This window comes from Pseudophryne corroboree, chromosome 2, assembly GCF_028390025.1.
Source record: "Pseudophryne corroboree isolate aPseCor3 chromosome 2, aPseCor3.hap2, whole genome shotgun sequence".
Taxonomy (NCBI): Eukaryota; Metazoa; Chordata; class Amphibia; order Anura; family Myobatrachidae; genus Pseudophryne; species Pseudophryne corroboree.
Window position 1 is genome coordinate 9,274,639 of NC_086445.1, and position 14,856 is coordinate 9,289,494.

The 14,856-nt window shown below is 46.8% G+C and overlaps 1 protein-coding gene across 2 annotated transcripts in view; it reads right to left on the reverse strand.

Moving 5' to 3' along the window:
- The window catches only part of LCMT2 (leucine carboxyl methyltransferase 2), an 850,582-nt gene that overhangs the window by 678,100 nt on the left and 157,626 nt on the right, over positions 1-14,856 (reverse strand). For both annotated transcript variants that reach the window (XM_063950787.1, XM_063950788.1), the window contains exon 5: positions 5,560-5,740. In XM_063950787.1, the coding sequence (XP_063806857.1) occupies positions 5,560-5,740 (181 nt within the window). The remainder of the gene's footprint in view (positions 1-5,559; positions 5,741-14,856) is intronic.

Consider the following 14,856-nt stretch of genomic DNA (forward strand, 5'->3'; position numbering starts at 1 on the left):
AATGTGAATTTCGGCTCATTCAGTGTGGTATAATGTGAATTTCGGTTCATACTGCGTGCTATAATGTGAATTTCGGCTCATACAGTGTGGTATAATGTGAATTTCGGCTCATTCAGTGTGCTACAATATGAATTTTGGCTCATTCAGTGTGATATAATGTGAATTTCGGCTCATTCAGTGTGCTATAATGTGAGTTTCGGCTCATTCAGTGGTACAATGTGAATTTTGGCTCATTCAGTGTGCTATAATGTGAGTTTCGGCTCATATCGTGTGCTACAATGTGAATTTCGGCTCATACCGTGTGCTACAATGGGAATTTCGGCTCATGCCGTGTGGTATAATGTGAATTTCGGCTCATACAGTGTGGTATAATGTGTAATGTGAATTTCGGCTCATACAGTGTGGTATAATGTGAATTTCGGCACATTCAGTGTGCTACATTGTGAATTTCGGCTCATTCAGTGTGCTACAATATGAATTTTGGCTCACAGTGTGTGCTATAAGGTGAATTTCAGCTCATTCAGTGTGCTACAAGGTGAATTTCGGCTCATTCAGTGTGCTACAATGTGAATTTCGGCTCATACAGTGTGGTATAATGTGAATTTCGGCTCATTCAGTGTGCTACAATATGAATTTTGGCTCATTCAGTGTGCTATAATGTGAATTTTGGCTCATTCAGTGTGCTACAATGTGAATTTCGGCTCATTCAGTGTGCTATAAAGTGAATTTCGGCTCATTCAGTGTGGTACAATGTGAATTTCGGTTCATACTGCGTGCTATAATGTGAATTTCGGCTCATACAGTGTGGTATAATGTGAATTTCGGCTCATTCAGTGTGCTACAATATGAAATTTGGCTCATTCAGTGTGCTATAATGTGAATTTCGGCTCATTCAGTGTGCTATAATGTGAGTTTCGGCTCATTCAGTGTGCTACAATGTGAATTTTGGCTCATTCAGTGTGCTACAATGTGAATTTCGTCTCATTCAGTGTGCTACAATGTGAATTTCGGCTCTTACTGTGTGCTATAATGTGAATTTTGGCTCATTCAGTGTGGTATAATGTGAATTTCGGTTCATACTGCATGCTATAATGTGAATTCCGGCTCATTCAGTGTGCTATAATGTGAGTTTCGGCTCATACCGTGTGCTACAATGTGAATTTAGGCTCATACCGTGTGCTACAATGTGAATTCCGGCTCATTCAGTGTGCTACAATGTGAATTTTGGCTCATACCGTGTTCTATAATGTGAATTTCGGCTCATACAGTGTGGTATAATGTGAATTTCGGCTCATTCAGTGTGCTACAATATGAATTTTGGCTCGTTTAGTGTGCTATAATGTGAATTTCGGCTCATTCAGTGTGCTATAATGTGAGTTTCGGCTCATTCAGTGTGCTACAATGTGAATTTTGGCTCATTCAGTGTGCTACAATGTGAATTTCGGCTCATTCAGTGTGCTACAATGTGAATTTCGGCTCATTCAGTGTGCTATAATGTGAGTTTTGGCTCATACCGTGTGCTATAATGTGAATTTCGGCTCATACAGTGTAGTATAATGTGAATTTCGGCTCATTCTGTGTGCTACAATGTGAATTTCGGCTCATACCGTGTGCTACAATGTGAATTTTGGCTCATGCCGTGTGCTACAATGTGGATTTTGGCTCATGCCATGTGGTATAATGTGAATTTCGGCTCCTACAGTGTGGTATAATGTGAATTTCGGCTCATACAGTGTGGTATAATGTGAATTTCGGCTCATTCAGTGTGCTGCATTGTGAATTTCGGCTCATACAGTGTGGTATAATGTGAATTTCGGCTCATTCAGTGTGCTACATTGTGAATTTCGGCTCATTCAGTGTGCTACAATATGAATTTTGGCTCACAGTGTGTGCTATAAGGTGAATTTCAGCTCATTCAGTGTGCTACAAGGTGAATTTCGGCTCATTCAGTGTGCTACAATGTGAATTTTGGCTCATTCAGTGTGCTATAATGTGAATTTCAGGTCATTCAGTGTGCTATAATGTGAATTTCGGCTCATTCAGTGTGCTACAATGTGAATTTTGGCTCATTCAGTGTGCTACAATGTGAATTTTGGCTCATTCAGTGTGCTACAATGTGAATTTCGGCTCATACTGTGTGCTATAATGTGAATTTCGGCTCGTTCAGTGTGGTATAATGTGAATTTCGGTTCATACTGCGTGCTATAATGTGAATTTCGGCTCATTCAGTGTGGTATAATGTGAATTTCGGTTCATACTGCGTGCTATAATGTGAATTTCGGCTCATTCAGTGTGCTATAATGTGAATTTCGGCTCATTCAGTGTGCTACAATGTGAATTTCGGCTCATACTGTGTGCTATAATGTGAATTTTGGCTCATTCAGTGTGGTATAATGTGAATATCGGTTCATACTGCATGCTATAATGTGAATTCCGGCTCATTCAGTGTGCTATAATGTGAGTTTCGGCTCATTCAGTGTGCTATAATGTGAGTTTCGGCTCATACCGTGTGCTACAATGTGAATTTCGGCTCATACCGTGTGCTACCATGTGAATTTTGGCTCATGCCGTGTGGTACAATGTGAATTTCGGCTCATACAGTGTGGTATAATGTGAATTTCGGCTCATTCAGTGTGCTACATTGTGAATTTCGGCTCACAGTGTGTGCTATAAGGTGAATTTCAGCTCATTCAGTGTGCTACAAGGTGAATTTCGGCTCATTCAGTGTGCTACAATGTGAATTTCGGCTCATACAGTGTGGTATAATGTGAATTTCGGCTCATTCAGTGTGCTACAATATGAATTTTGGCTCATTCAGTGTGCTATAATGTGAATTCCGGCTCATTCAGTGTGCTACAATGTGAATTTCGGCTCATTCAGTGTGCTATAAAGTGAATTTCGGCTCATTCAGTGTGGTATAATGTGAATTTCGGTTCATACTGCGTGCTATAATGTGAATTTCGGCTCATACAGTGTGGTATAATGTGAATTTTGGCTCATTCAGTGTGCTACAATATGAAATTTGGCTCATTCAGTGTGCTATAATGTGAATTTCGGCTCATTCAGTGTGCTATAATGTGAATTTCGGCTCATTCAGTGTGCTACAATGTGAATTTTGGCTCATTCAGTGTGCTATAATGTGAATTTCGGCTCATTCAGTGTGCTACAATGTGAATTTTCGCTCATACTGTGTGCTATAATGTGAATTTTGGCTCATTCAGTGTGGTATAATGTGAATTTCAGTTCATACTGCGTGCTATAATGTGAATTTCAGCTCATTCAGTGTGTTATAATGTGAATTTTGGCTCATTCAGTGTGCTACAATGTGAATTTCGGCTCATACCGTGTGCTATAATGTGAATTTTGGCTCATACCGTGTGCTACAATGTGAATTTTGGCTCATGCCGTGTGGTATAATGTGAATTTCGGCTCCTACAGTGTGGTATAATGTGAATTTCGGATCATACAGTGTGGTATAATGTGAATTTCGGCTCATTCAGTGTGCTACATTGTGAATTTCGGCTCATTCAGTGTGCTACAATATGAATTTTGGCTCACAGTGTGTGCTATAAGGTGAATTTCAGCTCATTCAGTGTGCTACAAGGTGAATTTCGGCTCATCCAGTGTGCTACAATGTGAATTTTGGCTCATTCAGTGTGCTATAATGTGTTTCGGCTCATTCAGTGTGCTACAATGTGAATTTCGGCTCATTCGGTGTGCTACAATGTGAATCTCAGGTCATTCAGTGTGCAATAATGTGAATTTCGGCTCATTCAGTGTGCTACATTGTGAATTTCGGCTCATTCAGTGTGCTACAATATGAATTTTGGCTCACAGTGTGTGCTATAAGGTGAATTTCAGCTCATTCAGTGTGCTACAAGGTGAATTTCGGCTCATTCAGTGTGCTACAATGTGAATTTCGGCTCATACAGTGTGGTATAATGTGAATTTTGGCTCATTCAGTGTGCTACAATATGAATTTTGGCTCATTCAGTGTGCTATAATGTGAATTTAGGCTCATTCAATGTGCTACAATGTGAATTTCGGCTCATTCAGTGTGCTATAAAGTGAATTTCGGCTCATTCAGGGTGGTATAATGTGAATTTCGGTTCATACTGCGTGCTATAATGTTAATTTCGGCTCATACAGTGTGGTATAATGTGAATTTCGGCTCATACAGTGTGGTATAATGTGAATTTCGGCTCATACAGTGTGGTATAATGTGAATTTCGGCTCATTCAGTGTGCTATAAAGTGAATTTCGGCTCATTCAGTGTGGTATAATGTGAATTTCGATTCATAATGCGTGCTATAATGTGAATTTCGGCTCATACAGTGTGGTATAATGTGAATTTTGGCTCATTCAGTGTGGTATAATGTGAATTTTGGCTCCTACAGTGTGGTATAATGTGAATTTCGGATCATACAGTGTGGTATAATGTGAATTTCGGCTCATTCAGTGTGCTACATTGTGAATTTCGGCTCATTCAGTGTGCTACAATATGAATTTTGGCTCACAGTGTGTGCTATAAGGTGAATTTCAGCTCATTCAGTGTGCTACAAGGTGAATTTCGGCTCATTCAGTGTGCTATAATGTGAATTTCGGCTCATTCAGTGTGCTACAATGTGAATTTCGGCTCATTCAGTGTGCTATAATGTGAATTTCGGCTCACACTGTGTTCTATAATGTGAATTTCGACTCATTCAGTGTGGTATAGTGTGAATTTCGGCTCACATTGTGTGCTATAATGTAAAAGGGGTCCTACTATACTAAAGGACACGCCCCCTTTTCCAGAGCGTGCGCACATGATTTCACCCTTCAGTTGTACATACTCCACTTCAAAACTTCCACTTCGACCACTGCACCTACATCTGTACGTACACACCTGACATCATTATACACACTGCACCTACATCTGTACACTGCACCTGACATCATTATACACACTGCACCTACATCTGTACACTGCACCTGACATCATTATACACACTGCACCTACATCTGTACACTGCACCTGACATCATTATACACACTGCACCTACATCTGTACGTACACACCTGACATCTTTATACACACTGCACCTACATCTGTACGTATACACCTGACATCTTTATACACACTGCACCTACATCTGTACGTACACACCTGACATCTTTATACACACTGCACCTACATCTGTACGTACACACCTGACATCTTTATACACAGTGACACCTATTTATGTAGGAGATGATGATGGTGCATGTGGAATAGAAAAGAATGTTCCCAGTATAACATGAAACAGCTGGCGTGTCATGTTGGCACATCCCATTTTCAGTGTCCCCGCCCCCTTTTGGTGTGTGGCCATGGCCATTTTTTTCAGTGCGCGCCGGTTGCGTGCGCACATACTTTCCTTTCTAGGTGGTTTGCCATTATTGATCTTGGCCTGGGCTCCAATAACCCTAATTACGCCACTGGTCAGCAGAAAGTATACAGGTCATTCCTTCACTAGATAAGTGTCCTACCATGCATTCTCCTTTACAAGACAGACGGTATATGGATGTGACATATTCTCTTACCTTTCTCACTAGAGACCCAGTTATTACCCAGCAGGACATTTAGGGGCTCTGTTGCTTCGATTAGACGACATTTCCGCTGAATCACCGGAGGAAAATCTACTTCCCAGAAAGATGTTTTTGCTGGCACCTTTCCACACATCCGGAAATAAAGAGAGTCAAAGCCACAACCGAGGGAAAGAACCTGAAAGAAGAACGGCGCATGCGGTCAGTATGCAGAGACACACATACACACACACACTCATACACACATGACCTGTACCAACAAGGACTAAACATAGTGTACTTAAGGGTGTGGGGGAATCTGTACATATATATATATATATATATATATATATATATACACACACACACACACACAGTAATGTGCAAAACTTTTAGGCAGGTGTGGAAAAAGCTGCACAGTAAAAGTTCTTTCAAAAATAGAAGTGTTAATAGTTTATTTCGATCAATTACAAAAATCCAAAGTCAATGGACAGAAGGGAAATCTAAATCAAATCAATATTTGGTGTAACCATCCTTTGCTTTTAAACCTGCATCAGTTCTTCTAGGTACACTTGCACACAGTTTTTGAAGGGACTCGGCAGGGAGGTCGTTCCTAACATCTTGGAGAACTAACCACAGATCTTCTGTGGATGTAGGCTTGTCAAATCCTTCTCTCTTGAAGTAATCCCAGACAGCCTTGATGATGTTGAGATCAGGGCTCTGTGGGGCCATATCATCACTTCCAGGACTCCTTGTTCTTCTTAACGCTGAAGAAAGTTCTTAATGACATTGGCCCTCATTCCGAGTTGTTCGCTCTGAGTTTTTCATCGCATCGCAGTGAGAATTCTCTTAGTGCGCATGCGCAATGTTCGCACTGCGACTGCGCCAAGTAACTTTACTATGATGAAAGTAAGTTTACTCACGGCATTTTCATCGCTCCGACGTTCGCATTGTGATTGACAGGAAATGGGTGTTACTGGGCGGATGCACGGCGTTTTAGGGGCGTGTGGCTGGAAACGCTACCGTTTCCGGAAAAAACGCAGGAGTGGCCGGAGAAACGGTGGGAGTGCCTGGGCGAACGCTGGGTGTGTTTATGACGTCAGCCAGGAACGAAAAGCACTGAACTGATCGCACAGGCAGAGTAAGTCTGAAGCTACTCAGAAACTGCTAACTCGTTTGTAATCGCAATATTGCGCGTACGTCGGTCGCAATTTTAAGAAGCTAATATTCACTCCCAGTAGGCGGCGGCTTAGCGTGTGTAACTCTGCTACATTCGCCTTGCGAGCGAACAACTCGGAATGAGGGCCATTGGCTGTATGTTTGGGGTCATTGTCTTGCTGCAGAATACATTTTGAGCCAATCAAACACCTCCCTGATGGTATTGCATGCTGGATAAGTACCTGCCTATATTTCTTAGCATTGAAGACTCCACTAATCCTGACAAAATCCCCAACTCTGGGGTAAATTTACTAACATTCGTAATTTCCGAAAAAAGGTCAAAGTTCAATCACGAATGACATCGAAAGTGTAAAACTGCAACTTTTTGAATTGATTACGACTAATTTACTAAGCTGTCGTATTCGGGTTTTTCTTTTCTTCCGATGTCGATGTCATTCGTGTTTTTTTTTATATTTTTACGGCAGTGATTAGCAAAACACTGCCGACTTTTTTTACAATCAATCTCGGCCGGATCTGTGTGATCCGTGCTGGGGTTCATTTTTTTTTTTTTTTTTAATTAAACAATGTAAAATAAAAAATAAAAATGCGTGGGGTCCCCCCTCCTAAGCATAACCAGCCTCGGGCTCTTTGAGCCGATCCTGGTTGCAAAAATATGGGGAAAAAAATGACAGGGGTTCCCCCATATTTAAGCAACCAGCATCGGGCTCTGCGCCTGGTCCTGGTCCCAAAAATACGGGGGACAAAAAGAGTAGGGGTCCCCCGTATTTTTAAAACCAGCACCGGGCTCCACTAGCTGGACAGATAATGCCACAGCCGGGGGTCACTTTTATATAGTGCCCTGCGGCCGTGGCATCAAAAATCCAACTATTCACCCCTGGCCGGGGTACCCTGGGGGAGTGGGGACCCCTTCAATCAAGGGGTCCCCCCCCCCAGCCACCCAAGGGCCAGGGGTGAAGCCCGAGGCTGTCCCCCCCATCCAATGGGCTGCGGATGGGGGGGCTGATAGCCTTTGTTGTGAAAGAAAAGATATTGTTTTTAGTAGCAGTACTACAAGTCCCAGCAAGCCTCCCCCGCATGCTGGTACTTGGAGAACCACAAGTACCAGCATGCGGCGGAAAAACGGGCCCGCTGGTACCTGTAGTACTATTACTAAAAAAATACCCAAAAAAAGACAAGACACACACACCGTGAAAGTATAATTTTATTACATACATACACACATACATACAGTATTTGCTGGCGTATAAGACTACTTTTTTGCCCTGAAAAACATGCCTCCAAGTGGGGGGGTCGTCTTATACGCCGGGTGCACTTCAGTTGGGATAGACATAGCTGCCATAGTGGCCTTCCGATACTCGCCCGGTGCCCATAGTGGCCTCCCGATGCCCGCCCACCTCATTCTACTCACCATCCAGTATCGCGCGATATCCAGTGCGGCCGCGGCGGGTCACTAGTGCCAATTACAGGGAGATGCAGGGACTGGCCGGAGGCGCTGCAGTCGCGTTGTGGCCGTACAATGGTGACAATGACAGGTACTGTAATGGCACTAATACTAATACTAATGGCACTCATGTGAAACCGGTAACACTAAATGCACACAGGGGTATACTTTTATACATTTTACAACTTTCTCCTCGCCCCCTCCCCCCTTCTTATGCATACCTTGATAAATACTCCCTATCCAAATCTCTTATCAGGTCATAATATACAGTATGTCACAAATCTGATGTTCTTTTACGTTTTATTTGGTGTGTGGAAGGGGGTAGTCTTATACGGCGAGTATATAACAAACTCTATATTTTGAGTGGAAATGTTGGGGGTCGTCTTATACGCCCAGTCGTCTTATACGCCGGCAAATACGGTACATACTTACCTTAAGTTCCCACGCAGGTCGGTCCTCTTCTCCTGTAGAATCCAAGGGGTACCTGTTGAAGAAATTATACTCACGAGATCCAGGGGTCCAGGCTCCTCGGGAAATCCAGGGGTAATCCACGTACTTGAAAAAAATAACAAAACGGTGTCCCGACCACGAACTGAAAGGGGACCCATGTTTGCACATGGGTCACCTTTCCACGAATGCCAGAAACCCACTTTGACTTCTGTCTAAGTGGGTTTCTTCAGCCAATCAGGGAGCGCCACGTTGTAGCACTCTCCTGATCAGCTGTGTGCTCTTGTCCTCACTGACAGGCAGCACACGGCAGTGTTACAATGTAGCGCCTATGCGCTACATTGTAACCAATGCTGGGAACTTTCTGCCCTGCGGTTGACCTAAAGTGACGTCACCGCTGAGCGTTTTGACCGATGGTGTATTCATTCGTAATTTTTTACTTGGACTTGCAAAAAATTACGAATGCCCTCATCACTGCCGTGATTAGTGCTTAGTAAATTACCGAGATGACACTTTGATGAAAAAACGGCATCTCGGTCAAAATCGGGAGCTTAGTAAATTTCCCCCTCTATTTGCTGAAATGCAGCCCCAGACTTGCAAGGAATCTCCACCCTGCGTCACTGTCACCTGCAGACTCTCATTATTGTACCGCTCTCCAGCCCCAGACTTGCAAGGAATCTCCACCCTGCGTCACTGTCACCTGCAGACTCTCATTATTGTACCGCTCTCCAGCCTCATACATGCAGAGAACCTCCACCCTGCGTCACTGTCACCTGCAGACTCTCATTATTGTACCGCTCTCCAGCCTCATACATGCAGAGAACCTCCACCCTGCGTCACTGTCACCTGCAGACTCTCATTATTGTACCGCTCTCCAGCCTCATACATGCAGAGAACCTCCACCCTGCGTCACTGTCACCTGCAGACTCTCATTACTGTACCGCTCTCCAGCCCCATACATGCAGAGAACCTCCACCCTGCGTCACTGTCACCTGCAGACTCTCATTATTGTACCGCTCTCCAGCCTCATACATGCAGAGAACCTCCACCCTGCGTCACTGTCACCTGCAGACTCTCATTATTGTACCGCTCTTCAGCCTCATACATGTAGAGAACCTCCACCATGCGTCACTGTCACCTGCAGACTCTCATTATTGTACCGCTCTCCAGCCCCATACATGCAGAGAACATCCACCCTGCGTCACTGTCACCTGCAGACTCTCATTATTGTACCGCTCTCCAGCCTCATACATGCAGAGAACCTCCACCCTGCGTCACTGTCACCTGCAGACTCTCATTATTGTACCGCTCTCCAGCCCCATACATGCAGAGAACATCCACCCTGCGTCACTGTCACCTGCAGACTCTCATTATTGTACCGCTCTCCAGCCTCATACATGCAGAGAACCTCCACCCTGCGTCACTGTCACCTGCAGACTCTCATTATTGTACCGCTCTCCAGCCTCATACATGCAGAGAACCTCCACCCTGTGTCACTGTCACCTGCAGACTCATTATTGTACCGCTCTCCAGCCTCATACATGCAGAGAACCTCCACCCTGCGTCACTGTCACCTGGAGACTCTCATTATTGTACCGCTCTCCAGCCTCATACATGCAGAGAACCTCCACCCTGCGTCACTGTCACCTGCAGACTCTCATTATTGTACCGCTCTCCAGCCCCATACATGCAGAGAACCTCCACCCTGCGTCACTGTCACCTGCAGACACTCATTATTGTACCGTTCTCCAGCCTCATACATGCAGAGAACCTCCACCCTGCGTCACTGTCACCTGCAGACTCTCATTATTGTACCGCTCTCCAGCCTCATACATGTAGAGAACCTCCACCCTGCGTCACTGTCACCTGCAGACTCATTATTGTACCGCGCTCCAGCCTCATACATGCAGAGAACCTCCACCCTGCGTCACTGTCACCTGCAGACTCTCATTATTGTACCGCTCTCCAGCCTCATACATGCAGAGAACCTCCACCCTGCGTCACTGTCACCTGCAGACTCTCATTATTGTACCGCTCTCCAGCATCATACATTCAGAGAACCTCCACCCTGCGTCACTGTCACCTGCAGACTCATAATTGTACCGCTCTCCAGCCTCATACATGCAAAGAACCTCCACCCTGCGTCACTGTCACCTGGAGACTCTCATTATTGTACCGCTCTCCAGCCTCATACATGCAGAGAACCTCCACCCTGCGTCACTGTCACCTGGAGACTCTCATTATTGTACCGCTCTCCAGCCTCATACATGCAGAGAACCTCCACCCTGCGTCACTGTCACCTGCAGACTCTCATTATTGTACCGCTCTCCAGCCTCATACATGCAGAGAACCTCCACCCTGCGTCACTGTCACCTGGAGACTCTCATTATTGTACCGCTCTCCAGCCCCATACATGCAGAAAACCTCCACCCTGCGTCACTGTCACCTGCAGACTCTCATTATAGTACCGCTCTCCAGCCCCATACATGCAGAGAACCTCCACCCTGCGTCACTGTCACCTGCAGACTCTCATTATTGTACCGCTCTCCAGCCTCATACATGCAGAGAACCTCCACCCTGCGTCACTGTCACCTGCAGACTCTCATTATTGTACCGCTCTCCAGCCTCATACATGCAGAGAACCTCCACCCTGCGTCACTGTCACCTGCAGACTCTCATTATTGTACCGCTCTCCAGCCTTATACATGCAGAGAACCTCCACCCTGCGTCACTGTCACCTGCAGACTCTCATTATTGTACCGCTCTCCAGCCCCATACATGCAGAGAACCTCCACCCTGTGTCACTGTCACCTGCAGACTCTCATTATTGTACCGCTATCCAGCCTCATACATGCAGAGAACCTCCAGCCTGCGTCACTGTCACCTGCAGACTCTCATTATTGTACCGCTCTCCAGCCTCATACATGCAGAGAACCTCCACCCTGCGTCACTGTCACCTGCAGACTCTCATTATTGTACCGCTCTCCAGCCTCATACATGCAGAGAACCTCCAGCCTGCGTCACTGTCACCTGCAGACTCTCATTATTGTACCGCTCTCCAGCCTCATACATGCGGAGAACCTCCACCCTGTGTCACTGTCACCTGCAGACTCTCATTATTGTACCGCTCTCCAGCCTCATACATGCAGAGAACCTCCACCCTGCGTCACTGTCACCTGCAGACTCTCATTATTGTACCGCTCTCCAGCCCCAGACTTGCAAGGAATCTCCACCCTGCGTCACTGTCACCTGCAGACTCTCATTATTGTACCGCTCTCCAGCCTCATACATGCAGAGAACCTCCACCCTGCGTCACTGTCACCTGCAGACTCTCATTATTGTACTGCTCTCCAGCCTCATACGTGCAGAGAACCTCCACCCTGCGTCACTGTCACCTGCAGACTCTCATTATTGTACCACTCTCCAGCCTCATACATGCAGAGAACCTCCACCCTGCGTCACTGTCACCTGCAGACACTCATTATTGTACCGCTCTCCAGCCTCATACATGCAGAGAACCTCCACCCTGTGTCACTGTCACCTGCAGACTCTCATTATTGTACCGCTCTCCAGCCCCATACATGCAGAGAACCTCCACCCTGCGTCACTGTCACCTGCAGACTCTCATTATTGTACCGCTCTCCAGCCTCATACATGCAGGGAACCTCCACCCTGCGTCACTGTCACCTGCAGACTCTCATTATTGTACCGCTCTCCAGCCTCATACATGTAGAGAACCTCCACCCTGCGTCACTGTCACCTGCAGACTATCATTATTGTACAGCGCTCCAGCCTCATAAATGCAGAGAACCTCCACCCTGCGTCACTGTCACCTGCAGACTCTCATTACTGTACCGCTCTCCAGCCCCATACATGCAGAGAACCTCCACCCTGCGTCACTGTCACCTGCAGACTCATTATTGTACCGCTCTCCAGCCTCATACATGCAGAGAACCTCCACCCTGCGTCACTGTCACCTGCAGACTCTCATTACTGTACCGCTCTCCAGCCCCATACATGCGGAGAACCTCCACCCTGCGTCACTGTCACCTGCAGACTCTCATTATTGTACCGCTCTCCAGCCTCATACATGCAGAGAACCTCCACCCTGCGTCACTGTCACCTGCAGACTCTCATTATTGTACCGCTCTCCAGCCTCATACATGCAGAGAACCTCCACCCTGCGTCACTGTCACCTGCAGACTCTCATTATTGTACCGCTCTCCAGCCTCATACATGCAGAGAACCTCCACCCTGCGTCACTGTCACCTGCAGACTCTCATTATTGTACCGCTCTCCAGCCTCATACATGCAGAGAACCTCCACCCTGTGTCACTGTCACCTGCAGACTCATTATTGTACCGCTCTCCAGCCTCATACATGCAGAGAACCTCCACCCTGCGTCACTGTCACCTGGAGACTCTCATTATTGTACCGCTCTCCAGCCTCATACATGCAGAGAACCTCCACCCTGCGTCACTGTCACCTGCAGACTCTCATTATTGTACCGCTCTCCAGCCCCATACATGCAGAGAACCTCCACCCTGCGTCACTGTCACCTGCAGACTCTCATTATTGTACCGCTCTCCAGCCCCATACATGCAGAGAACCTCCACCCTGCGTCACTGTCACCTGCAGACTCTCATTATTGTACCGTTCTCCAGCCTCATACATGCAGAGAACCTCCACCCTGCGTCACTGTCACCTGCAGACTCTCATTATTGTACCGCTCTCCAGCCTCATACATGTAGAGAACCTCCACCCTGCGTCACTGTCACCTGCAGACTCATTATTGTACCGCTCTCCAGCCTCATACATGCAGAGAACCTCCACCCTGCGTCACTGTCACCTGCAGACTCTCATTATTGTACCGCTCTCCAGCCTCATACATGCAGAGAACCTCCACCCTGCGTCACTGTCACCTGCAGACTCTCATTATTGTACCGCTCTCCAGCATCATACATTCAGAGAACCTCCACCCTGCGTCACTGTCACCTGCAGACTCATAATTGTACCGCTCTCCAGCCTCATACATGCAAAGAACCTCCACCCTGCGTCACTGTCACCTGGAGACTCTCATTATTGTACCGCTCTCCAGCCTCATACATGCAGAGAACCTCCACCCTGCGTCACTGTCACCTGGAGACTCTCATTATTGTACCGCTCTCCAGCCTCATACATGCAGAGAACCTCCACCCTGCGTCACTGTCACCTGCAGACTCTCATTATTGTACCGCTCTCCAGCCTCATACATGCAGAGAACCTCCACCCTGCGTCACTGTCACCTGGAGACTCTCATTATTGTACCGCTCTCCAGCCCCATACATGCAGAAAACCTCCACCCTGCGTCACTGTCACCTGCAGACTCTCATTATAGTACCGCTCTCCAGCCCCATACATGCAGAGAACCTCCACCCTGCGTCACTGTCACCTGCAGACTCTCATTATTGTACCGCTCTCCAGCCTCATACATGCAGAGAACCTCCACCCTGCGTCACTGTCACCTGCAGACTCTCATTATTGTACCGCTCTCCAGCCTCATACATGCAGAGAACCTCCACCCTGCGTCACTGTCACCTGCAGACTCTCATTATTGTACCGCTCTCCAGCCTCATACATGCAGAGAACCTCCACCCTGCGTCACTGTCACCTGCAGACTCTCATTATTGTACCGCTCTCCAGCCCCATACATGCAGAGAACCTCCACCCTGTGTCACTGTCACCTGCAGACTCTCATTATTGTACCGCTATCCAGCCTCATACATGCAGAGAACCTCCAGCCTGCGTCACTGTCACCTGCAGACTCTCATTATTGTACCGCTCTCCAGCCTCATACATGCAGAGAACCTCCACCCTGCGTCACTGTCACCTGCAGACTCTCATTATTGTACCGCTCTCCAGCCTCATACATGCAGAGAACCTCCAGCCTGCGTCACTGTCACCTGCAGACTCTCATTATTGTACCGCTCTCCAGCCTCATACATGCGGAGAACCTCCACCCTGTGTCACTGTCACCTGCAGACTCTCATTATTGTACCGCTCTCCAGCCTCATACATGCAGAGAACCTCCACCCTGCGTCACTGTCACCTGCAGACTCTCATTATTGTACCGCTCTCCAGTCCCAGACTTGCAAGGAATCTCCACCCTGCGTCACTGTCACCTGCAGACTCTCATTATTGTACCGCTCTCCAGCCTCATACATGCAGAGAACCTCCACCCTGCGTCACTGTCACCTGCAGACTCTCAT